Below are 12447 nucleotides of genomic sequence, written 5' to 3'. Positions count from 1 at the left end.
GGCCTGTCTTCTCATCCCACGACTTCTGGATGGCCTGGGCAGTCTTCATGGCCCGCATGGCTCTCTCACGGTGCTGGAAAGAGAATGACATATTACATGATGAATGAAGATAGAAAATAATCAATATTCTACCCAATTAGCAGTGTTCCCTTAAGGATTCCCAATAAATATGTTCTGTATTGACTCCTCTATCCAGGTGTCTCCCAAATAAAGGGGGCATTTTCCTCACACCCAGCAAGACAAGGGGACCACCAAGAGTGATGGAGATGGGCAGATCCAGTTACGTAGCTAAGGAGCTGTGGGCCCCAGTGCAAGTTTTAAATTGGGCCTCCCCAAGCACTCTATACATAACAATTGATACGGCGCACCAAAACCTGCCAAGCACCACCACAGTGTAAGAGGTGCAAGAAGTGGATGGGGAAAAGCTTGTTAATGATTACTACTGTTTAAGGCATATGTAGAAGTGATTATTACCAGCACAGGACCAATAAAGGGCTAATACTGCAGCTGAGGGAGGGCCCTAAAAGACCCCTCTGGCCCAAGGGCCTCGGTGCGATCGCAACCTCTGCGTACCCTATTGCTACGCCACTGAGCAGATCCATTCACTTTTACTGTATTACAACTTTGTTTTCACTTAAGTGAAAACAAAGTGAAGAGACAAACCATTGTATCTATCCTCCTATTGCTTTTAGATATCCCACAGTTTTATGTTATGTTTAAAAACTTAAAAAACTGCTTTAGGGCTGGAACCCACTAGAGCGATTTTCTGAGCATTTAGGGAGGTTTTCAAAACGCTAGCGATTTCCCTAAATGCTCAGCTAATGTTAATGGATGTGGCCAAATTCCACTGGAGTGATTTGCGATTACCAAACGCAGGACATGCAGCATTTTTAGCGTTTCTGCAATGTAAAGTATATAAATGCTGGTGTAATCACTAGTCAAAACCTACACAGAGTGATTTTGCTAGCGTTTTTAAATTACTGCACACTGTAAAAAAATTAGTTAATTGTTAATTGAAAGGACCAATCAGAATTAAAACGCTAATCGCTACACAATCGCTGGCAAAACAGTTACACTTTTTTAAAATCGCTACCATAATCGCTAGAAAACACTCATGAAATCGCTTACAAAACGCTCTTTAAAAATGCTGGTGATTGCGATTAGCGATAGCGCTTTGTAGTGGGGTCCAGGCTTTATTGTTATGTCTCAGCTGAATGTAGCTGCATAATATGTTGGCGCTTTATAAATACAATAAATAAATAAATGTAACAGTCCCTGTGTCTCAGAGTGCTCAAATATGTGAACTATTGACCTTTTTTATCTATCCCCTCCTGGCAGAGAACTGGGCTAGATACAATTTTCTGACAGATTTACTGTCAGATTGACTATTGACTATTTTCAACAGGTACGATCTTGATTCCCTATTGATTTTTCAATCGATTTGCCATTTACTTCTAAGGAAAATAGATCAGAAATTTGATCGGAAACCGGTAAATCTGTCAGAAAATTGTATCGTGTGTGCCTGGCATGCCTCTTTCAGACAGAGAAAGAAGAAAAAGCATCACAGCATATTTATTTGTGTGCTGTGCTCTGTACATACACACGTCTATCTCATCTTGTCACGTCATGTAGGATTCCATCTAAACATTGTTTTACAGATTACAGTCCAGAGTTTGGTGAAAAGAAGTCATTATTCCATGAAGTTTTAGCAAGGGAGAAAGCCTCCATCCTAAGGTCATAGCTGGTAGAAAGAAAAGCAACAAGGGTTAATTATCTGCAATAGGGAAAAATAATAATACTCACCAGAGCTTTCTGCACATCAATGAGCTGTGAGTAGAGCAGGATGGCCTCAGGGCTGGGCGTGATGATGAGGGGCGGTCTGGAGAAGAGACGCCGCACTGCAGAAAAATAACATCACATTAAGCAAAAGAAAATATACACTTTTTTTATTACTCATTAAGGTTGTTTAAACACACAAAAGAATCACAAAACAGTGTTTAGCAACAGTGTTTACCTATGCTGAACAGGGTGTGTGTGCGCGCGTGTGACTTATCCTAAGGGCTACCTATGTTGAACAATGTGCGTGTGTGTGTGTGTGTGTGTGTGTGTGTGGGGGGGGTACTTATCCTAAGGGCTACCTATGCTGCATGGGGCTACATTAGCTACCTATACTTAGTGCAGTGTGTGTGTGTGTGTGGGGGGGGGGGGGATTACTTATCCTAAGGGCTATCTGTGCTGAACAATGTGTGTTTGTGTGTGTGTGTGTGTGTGTGTGTGTGTGTGTGTGTGTAGGGGGGGGGGGGGGGGGTTACTTATCCTAAGGGCTACCTATGCTGAGGTCTACATTGGCTACCTATGCTGGTTACAGGGGAAGGAGTCTCCGCTGCGGTGCAATTTCAGTGCATGCCAAGGTGCTCTTTCACTCAGATACACCCCTTAGGCCCGTTTACACTTAATCAGTTGCTCTCAGTTATAACTGAAATGTCAACTGATTTTCAAAGTAAGTCCAATGTTTTCCTATGGCACCTTTCACACTTAAAGAAAACCTGTACTGAAAATAAAAGTCAAAATAGGCATACACAAGTCATACTTACCTTCCATGTAGTCTACTCCTCAGTGTCTTTCTCCATTCCTGCGTCCTATTTGTTCACTATGATCAAGGGAATTTTCCGTCCTCCATTTTGAAAATAGCCATTACCCCATAACAGCTTTCTGGTCAGCACACCGTTAAACTGTAACATCGCTTACTTGAGCCATAGGGAAACATGGACATTGCCTGGTACATCAGTTTTCCTCTCAGCTATAACTGACAGCAACTGATATTTTACTGACAGCAACTGATATATTTCAGATCTGACAAAATATTGTCAGAACTGGAAGGGATCATTGTCAGAAGAAAATGGTGAGCTTCTGAGAGGAACTGATGGCAAGGTAACTCTGTAATTTTTATTTGAAGTTACCTCATGTGTTTATTTTAAATATTTTTACTCAGTACAGGTTCTCTTTAACGCGTTTTAACTGAAATATTTTTCACAATGCACTGCTATGGAGAAGAAAACAAACGCGTACCAACTGATTAAGTGTAAACAGGGCCTTACTGTGGCAATTTTGAAAGGCCTAGACTAAAAAAACAACAAAAGAACTCTCGATAGACTAGATGGCATTTAATCTCCTCCCTTAAAAAACACCAATGAAAGATATCATCAACATCAGGTGGAGATATATGAAAACATTGTGTCATATTGTGTGTGTAGTGCTGATGCTTACCGTATCCAGCCAGAGTCCAGATTCTGCCACAAATGATGACAAACTGCCAGGCAATGAATGGGAGCACCAGGCAGAGCCAAACGTAGAAGACCAGTTGACAAAACATGTTATAAATGTAGGTATTGTCCAAATTCAGAAAGGAGTTCAGGGAGCACACCAGTTATGCTGCTGCACTAACTGCTGCTAAACCTGGAGTGACAGTTGAGGGGATTTCCCTTGGCTCAAGCCACTGCTGGAGGCTGGCTCATGCAGTATCGTGTGACCATAACTGCCACTGCTGGAGGCTGGCTTATGCAGCCTAGTGTGACCATAACTGCCACTGCTGGAGGCTGGCTCATGCAGCATCATGTGACCATAACTGCCACTGCTGGAGGCTGGCTCATGCAGCATCATGTGACCATAACTGTCACTGCTGGAGGCTGGCTCATGCAGTATCGTGTGACCATAACTGCCACTGCTGGAGGCTGGCTTATGCAGCCTAGTGTGACCATAACTGCCACTGCTGGAGGCTGGCTCATGCAGCATCATGTGACCATAACTGCCACTGCTGGAGGCTGGCTCATGCAGCATCATGTGACCATAACTGTCACTGCTGGAGGCTGGCTTATGCAGCATCATGTGACCATAACTGCTACTGCTAGAGGCTGGCTCATGTAGCATCATGTGACCATAACTGCCACTGCTGGAGGCTGGCTCATGCAGCATCATGTGACCATACCTAATGACAACAGATAGCACAGCAATAATATACATGGTGCTTTTTCTCTACTATAGTATGCAGAAAATAAAAGCAGCGTGTGCAGTTATATTGGAGCTAGTCTACTTTAGGGGACCCACCGCAAATCCCCATAGACACTTTCAGCTGGTCTGCAGAAACGGAACAAATGTCCGCTTTCACCTTGTTTAAACCCCCACAAGCCTTATACCCACGGATAGGTAAGCATATCCTGTAACGAACTGTGAGGTTTTCGGTCCAAAAAAAGTTGAAATGGGCTGTGTAGGAGCCGCCGAACGGCCTTCATCTCGGTTCCGTCGGCCATCTTCCTTCTGCTGTGCAGGTCCTTTCTTTCTCCTCATTGGAGGGTTCGTTAGCTGCCGACAGAAGCTGGCACGCCCCCACCTAACAATCCCTCCAATGAGGAGGAAGAAACGACCTGCAGAGCAGAACAAAGATGGCTGACGGACCCGAAATTGCGGCCGTTCGGCGGCTCCTGTACAGTCAGTTCCAACTTTTTTTTGACCGAAACCGCAAAATTCGTTAGAGGACCTGCTTAGCTACCCAGGGATATAAGGCTTGTGGAGGTTTAAACAAGCAAACGGAAGACATTTGTTCCGTTTTGCAGCCCAGCTGAAATTGTCTATGGGGATTTGCGGTGGGTCCCCTAAAGTAGACTAGCTCCGTTATATTTATATGCTATTACTATTTTATCTATACACCACAGCTGGTCCTGTTTTTCATTGATGATCCCTATTTTTGAAGCACATTCTTCGGCTCCTTAGATGTGCCTCTTGGCTTTACATACAGGTCTGTGTAAATAAAGGTACTATTTAAAGCTCAGGATTTTAGTTTTTTTTTTTTATTCACACGCAGTGCACATTTCCCTGTATGTAAAACACATTGGAGCTGACACCTTATGTTAACATTGCTCACATCAATTAGCGCAGATAGCTGTGCTATCGGAACGCAATGTGTACGATCGCACAGCCATCTGCACTGCTATGTGCTGCGCTGCTGCTACAGTGAATGGGTCAGCGCTGCGATTCTTGAAAAATGCATGCAGCAGTGCAATTGCGCATCGCACTGCTGTGCAGCTCATATGATTAGAATGGTAGAAGGGCTGTCTATGCCCTTCTACCATTCTTGCGTGTAGCACACCGTACACTCTGCCAAAATGCACACAGCAGCGCGTATGGTCTGAACGACGCCTAAGGGTTTTCTTTGTTAACTGCGGTAGAGAAGCTACGTACTCATAGCTACTCGAAATCGTAATATAAATTAGCCAGTGCTGCCTGTGGGAGAGGAGGGTTAACGTATCCATGCCACGGCTGGGTGACGATGCACTCCTTTCACCCCAAGTTACTCCCATGCTTCCTCCTTCTAGAGATGGCCTGAACTGTTCATGGCGGACAGTTCCCGGCGATTTTCCATGGGTCGCATCTGCGGCGAATAGCAAACATTTGGCATGTTCTACCCGCCCCCTATACATCATCATTGAGTTAAACTTTGACCCCTTACCTCACAGTCAGCAGACACATGGCAGCCAATCAGCAGATTCTTCAGTTTTGCCTCTAAATGGATTAAAGAAAAGTATTGGCTTACTAAAGACTAGAGATGGTCCACAAAATGCAAAGAATTCTGAGTTGATGCAGAATTATGCTAATTTAATTTGATATACATGCAGCTTGAAAATGGAGCAATTGAATTCAACCTTAGCTTCTTTCCATTTCAAGCGTCTAAATTTTCATAATTCTGCATCAGCTTAGAATACTTTGTACCTCATTGACCGTCTCTAAGACGTTCTAACATTTTCTGCTTAATTTTATCTAGATTATTTTAGATTTTTTTGCTAGATGAAACGCTGCTGCTTACGACCGCTTCTGCCAAGAATCTAGTGCGTGTACAGTGCAAACTACTTAGCACCCAAGTTTGCACGTGCAAACTACTTAGCACCCAAGTTTGCACGTGCAAACTACTTAGCACCCAAGTTTGCAAGTGCAAAATGCTTAGCACCCAAGTTTGCACGTGCAAAGCCTTAACACTCGAGTTATTAGCACATGCAAAGCCTTTACACTCAAGTTAGCACATGCAAAGCCTTTACACTCAAGTTAGCACACGCAAAGCCTTTACACTCGAGTTAGCACAAGCAGAGCCTTTACACTCGAGTTAACACATGCAAAGCCTTTACACTCGAGTTAGCAAATGCAAAGCCTTAACACTCGAGTCAGCACAAGCAGATCCTTTACACTCGAGTTAGCACATGCAAAGCCTTTACACTCGAGTTAGCACAAGCAGAGCCTTTACATTCGAGTTAGCACAAGCAGAGCCTTTACACTCGAGTTAGCACATGCAAAGCCTTTACACTCGAGTTAGCACCTGCAAAGCCTTTACAAACTTGGGTGCTAAGTAGTTTGCACGTGCAAACTTGGGTGCTAAGTAGTTTGCACATGCAAACTTGGGTGCTAAGTAGTTTGCACGTGCAAACTTGGGTGCTCAGTAGTTTGCACGTGCACATAGTGAAATCAGCTAATTTGCATCCTTCTGGTTTTAGAAAGTGATTTTTGTAAACAAATAATTAATGTACACTGTCATTAGGAGAAATATAATTATAAATACCTGAGTTTTTCTTTAAAAAAATGCAATGCTCAATGAACAATATTACCTGCTCCTGGCAATGTAATATAAAGAAAAACGCAGATATTGTGTATTCAGTGATAATAAAATATTGCTGGAGACAAAGTCAATAAACCTGCGTGAGAGCAGAGACTCCGTAAATAAAATCAGGCTGTTTTCTGCAGGAACTGAAGGAACTCTCCATTCAGTGTGATGTACTAGTGATCACCAAACAAAAACAAATCCTTTCCAGAAAATTCACTCACTCATACATAATGCAATTTATATTTCTGTCTCTAATTTCTCATGAAAAAAAGGATTACAGGGACATGTTCCATATTAATGAAGCAAGCTGCAGAATAGGGTTGCCAGGTGTCCGGTTTTACACCGGACAGTCCGGTTTTTGGCCCCTGTGTCCGGTGTAAAAAAACATGCTAAACCGGACAATTAAGTTGTCCGGTTTTAGCGCCCCCCGCAGCGCAGGAGGAGAACAGCGCAGCAGAGAGAGAGCTGGGAGCAGCGGTGGAGAAGGGGGGCAATCTCCCCCCCCTTCCCTCACCTTAGGGTGCTCTCTCTCCCCCGCTGTCTCCTCCAATATGAAGTGCAAGCTGGCGGGTGGCTGCGGGCGGAACTTACCTCTGTGTCGCTCCAGCGCCGGAAGTTCGGGTCCCGCAGCCGCTGAGAGAGATTTGACTCAAAAAAGATCCGGATCAAAGATCCGAATCATTCATGAGCCGGACAACAGTATCAGTCTGAATAGTGTTGTCCGGCTCATGAATGATTCGGATCTTTGATCCGGATCTTTTTTGAGTCAAATCTCTCTCAGCGGCTGCGGGACCCGAACTTCCGGCGCCTGCGACAGAGGTAAGTTCCGCCCGCCACCCGCCAGCCTGCTGCACATGATGGAGGAGACAGCAGGGGAGAGAGACAGCACCCTAAGGTGAGGGAAGGCAAGGGGGGGGGGGGAGATTGCCCCCCTTCTCCACCGCTGCTCCCAGCTCTCTCTCTGCACTGTTCTCCTCCTACGGGGGGCACCTGGCTACCTATTCTGGGCACATATAGCCCCTGGCTACCTATTCCGGGCACATATACCCCCTGGCTACCTATTCTGGGCACAAATAGCCCCTGGCTACCTATTCTCTGGGCACATATAGCTCCTGGCTACCTATTCCGGGCACATATAGCCCCTGGCTACCTATTCTCTTGGCACATATAGCCCCTGGCTACCTATTCTGGGCACATATAGCCCCTGGCTACCTATTCTCTTGGCACATATAGCCCCTGGCTACCTATTCCGGGCACATATAGCCCCTGGCTACTTATTCCGGGCACATATAGCCCCTGGCTACCTATTCCGGGCACATATACCCCCTGGCTACCTATTCCGGGCACATATAGCCCCTGGCTACCTATTCCGGGCACATATAGCCCCTGGCTACCTATTCTGGGCACATATAGCCCCTGGCTACCTATTCTGGGCACATATAGCCCCTGGCTACCTATTCTGGGCACATATAGCCCCTGGCTACCTATTCTGGGCACATATAGCCCCTGGCTACCTATTCTGGGCACATATAGCCCCTGGCTACCTATTCCGGGCACATATAGCCCCTGGCTACCTATTCCGGGCACATATAGCCCCTGGCTACCTATTCCGGGCACATATAGCCCCTGGCTACCTATTCCGGGCACATATAGCCCCTGGCTACCTATTCCGGGCACATATAGCCCCTGGCTACCTATTCTGGGCACATATAGCCCCTGGCTACCTATTCTGGGCACATATAGCCCCTGGCTACCTATTCTGGGCACATATAGCTCCTGGCTACCTATTCTGGGCACATATACCCCCTGGCTACCTATTCTGGGCACGTATACCCCCTGGCTACATATACTGGGACATATATACCCCCTGGCTACATATACTGGGCACATATATCCCTGGCTACATATACTGGGAACACTGGCTGTTTGTCATTATGTGCATTTAGTGGTGAAAAGCTGTCTCTTTTGTGCATTTACTGGTGAAAAGCTGTCTCTTATTATGTGCATTTACTGGTGAAAAGCTGTGTCTTATTATGTGCATTTACTGGTGAAAAGCTGTCTCTTGTGCATTTACTGGGGAAAAGCTGTCTCTTATTATGTGCATTTACTGGCGAAAAGGTGTCTCTTATAATGTGCATTTACTGGTGAAAAGCTGTCTCTTATGTGCAGTTACTGGTGAAAAACTGTCTCTTATGTGCACTGGACCAGTACTACTGGTGAGGACAGTTAGTGACATGGCTATGTACTCTGTAATGTGCTGCAGAAGATGTCAGTGCGATATAAATACTATAAATTTTTTTTAAAAAAAAGCCCATTGCTTAGCCCCACTCTACATAAAAGTGCGCTTCTGACTCCGCCCCTAACTCCACCCCTAACTCCACCCCCTGTCCGGTTTTCTCCATCAGCCGACCTGGCAACCCTATGCAGAACATGGAGAATGCATTGTGAAAAGCTGACTCCAAAGCAGAATGGGAAGCTGAACATTTATAATAATGCCCCATTCAGTGGTGTCATTTATAGGGAGGGACACACCTACCTATGTCTGTCTGCCTGTCACAACATCAGAAATATTGTTTGTCCTCATTTAGCGTATAAATAAAGTTGCAGAAAGAAGGCCCAGTGTAGTGATCACAGCACAGCTCTCACTGGAGGCGGAGCTGAAGGTGCTGCTCAGACAGGTCATACATCACACACACATACACCTTGCTTTCTCAGAGTTAGATGTTCCACAGCTGCTCTTGTGGGGAATCTCCATTGATGCCAGTGTGACAGGATAATGATGAGAGCATGTTAAATGTGTCATGTTTGAGGGGATCTAAGTAAACACTGCAAACAGCATCTGGAATGTGATTAATAAGTAATACATACATACATCTCCAGTGAAGGTGCTTGTGAGCAGTTATTGGGCATTTTTAGGTGGTATGTATACAAATGCTGTATGTGCTTTCTCAAACTTTTTTTTTTCTTTAAAGGTCCCCTTTTTCAGTGCAATTAAATTGTAATGTTTATTCACATTGGTGTTTTAGCCAGGGCTGTGGAGTCGGTACAAAAATCTTCCAACTCGGACTCAGACGCCCCAGTTTGTGAAACCACGACTCCGACTGCAACTCCGACTCAGAGTACCCAAATGGCTCTGACTCCGACTCCTCGACTCCGACTCCTTAGTCTAATACTTAACAGGGCTGTGCATTTTGTGCAAAAATCATCCGACTCCGACTCCTCAGTTTATGAAATCAACGACCCCAACTCTGACTCCGGGTGCCCAAAATTGCCCAGACTCCGACTCCTCCACTCCGACTCCAACTCCGACTCCACAGCCCTGGTTTTAGCAGTGGAGTGCAATGGAATCTGTAACATGAGGCATGCTGTGCGGTATCAGACATTGCGTCCATTAACAGTTGCTTTTAATCAATTGTATGCTTCACTGTATGCATCGTGTAGTGTGCATAATGTATGATATGATTTTTCCCCTTCGTTACATTGAGATTCTGTTATTATAGGGAACGCAATGCCCCAATGTGAACCTAGCCTAAGGCCTCTGTCACACTGTGTCTGTTGCAACGCAATGGACAATGTCATTGCAATGCAATACATTGATATTCCTATGGGGCTTTCACATGTGTTGCGGCGTATCCCTTCAGAGTAATGCACAGCATGCTTGGTGATAGCCGGTTAACATGTGCATATTCACTTTCATTGTACTCTCTGCATCACTGTATAGTCACACCACACGACTAATGTGTGGTGTGACGTTTCGGCACTTTTCGGCATTGATGCCTTGTGAAATAAATATTCTGTTGAATTTTGCATCAAGCGTTTGCATCTCATTGACCATCCCTAATAATGAGTCATCAGAAGGTATGGGGTGAGAAGCAGAGATTGTCAATAAGATGCAAAAAATTCCAGCTTGCATACAAATCTCATGCAAATTGTAGCTTGGACATGGGCCATTCAAATTCAATTTCACTGGCCCAATCTGGGCATGCACGCTGCAATGCTATCACAACAATCTTTAAAGTGTACCAGAGATGATATTAACTAAACGTTTTATACAAACCTGGGGCTTCCTCTACCCCCATGTGCACGGATCGCTCCCACACTGCCATCCCTTAAAGGAAACCAGACATAATATAAACTAAAAGTTTTATACATACCTGGGGCTTCCTCCAGCTGCATCCGCACGGATCGCTCCCAATGCCAGCATCCTCAGTCTTCTGTATTGCCGGTACCGGGTCTCGTAACTTCAGCCAGTTGCGGCCAGTCTGCACAAGAGAAGTGCGCCCTCTATGTATCTTTGCAGCGGCGTACTTCTCTTGCACAGACTGGCCGCAAATGGCCGAAGTTACGGGACCCGGTACCGGCGATACAGAAGACTGAGGATGGTGGCATTGGGCGCGATCCGTGCGGATGCAGCTGGAGGAAGCCCCAGGTATGTATGAAACTTTTAGTTTATATCATCTCTGGTTTCCTTTAAGGGTCCTTTCACACTTTCAGCCAGGTGTTGCTGTACTCTCCCCCACCGCAGTAGCCATTACTGTCTATGAGTCATGTGGTCTGTCTCATTACTGTCTATGAGACAGACCACATGACTCATGATGCGACCTGATGTGACAGAAGTGGTCTGGTCGACGCAGAAGATGCAAGACCATGTCTCCTCCGCCTATTAATACCTGGTCTTTACAAGCTCCACATACTGCCTGATGAAGCGGGATGTAACCCGTGAAATGCATTGCTATCACTCTGGAGTCTATTTGAATAAAGATATTTTTCAGTGAATAACTGATTGTGTGTCTAATTGTGGGAGGTAAGTCCACACTACCTCCCCCTTTTTTAAACGGTTTTTAACTATTTTATCCTTATCTGGCAAATCCGTTTTGAACAATTGTTTATTCTGAGTGTCCTCCCTTGGTGGAGAGGTGTTACCCCCTTTTCTTCTACTTCTACGGAGAGCGACATTTTTAACCCGAGTGGGGTCGGGTCTAATCTCCCCACCTGTCTACTGAGTGGTTACCAGAGGTAACCCACTTTTGTGAGTATATTCTCATATATTTACTCTGATGACCAACTGGTTTGACATACTGCACTATTGGGGCTCTCGATCTGCTTTGTTTTTCAAGCACTCTAAAGATTGTTTGCAGTGCCATTGACTCTCATGGAGTTGTGCGTTGCTTGGTACTGTGTGCACAACTTCTGCGTCAGGCAGACCACTTCCGTCGCATTTCAACGCACTGCAGGTACTGTGGCCTGTCTCATAGACAGTAATAGCCTCTGCAGCGAGAGAGTGGCGGGGTACCACAATGCGACCCTGAAAGTGTGAATGTACCCACAAATGTTCTGAAAATTTGCAGCAACTCAGTATTATCATCTCATTGACAATCACCAGGTCCAGGTATGTGACTGACTTCCAACTACTGAAGACAAAGCTCAGTGTGACATGGAGGCAATATGTGATTACAAAAAGAGGGCAGAGGAAATACATCTTTACATTCTTCTCATTTGCATTACAGTCATATTTTAACTGGTTGCTGCAATCACATGTAATGACTTCTGATAAATAAAATTACATTTTCAGTGTGGTTTCCAATCCTGACATGACAAATTCACCCTCCCTGGCTGAGGCGATGAAGCAGCTGACACAGCAGCAGAAAGACCAGGCCACTGATATAGAGAACAGAAAACTGCTCATCAGTCTCAAGCAGGTAAGCATCTGTGTTCCAGAACAGGCATGTACCAGAACAGGGAGCCAATGTACAACATCCTACATTTTTTTTTTAACCTGTATTGCACATTTATGTCATGCTTAA

At 45.1% G+C, this 12447-nt stretch overlaps 1 protein-coding gene across 5 annotated transcripts in view; it reads left to right on the top strand.

Moving 5' to 3' along the window:
* The window catches only part of CCDC122 (coiled-coil domain containing 122), a 108728-nt gene that overhangs the window by 58963 nt on the left and 37318 nt on the right, over nucleotides 1-12447 (top strand). For 4 of the 5 annotated variants that reach the window (XM_068267769.1, XM_068267770.1, XM_068267768.1 and 1 more), the window contains one exon: nucleotides 12216-12342. In XM_068267769.1, coding sequence (XP_068123870.1) covers nucleotides 12216-12342 — 127 coding nt within the window. Of the gene's footprint in view, nucleotides 1-7481; nucleotides 7539-12215; nucleotides 12343-12447 lie in introns of those variants that run through there. The other variant, XM_068267772.1, reaches the window with a different exon arrangement.

The sequence above is a fragment of the Hyperolius riggenbachi genome, chromosome 2, assembly GCF_040937935.1.
Source record: "Hyperolius riggenbachi isolate aHypRig1 chromosome 2, aHypRig1.pri, whole genome shotgun sequence".
Taxonomy (NCBI): Eukaryota; Metazoa; Chordata; class Amphibia; order Anura; family Hyperoliidae; genus Hyperolius; species Hyperolius riggenbachi.
The sequence above is the reverse complement of the archived record's forward strand: the minus strand, read 5'-3'. Positions and strand labels throughout refer to the sequence as shown.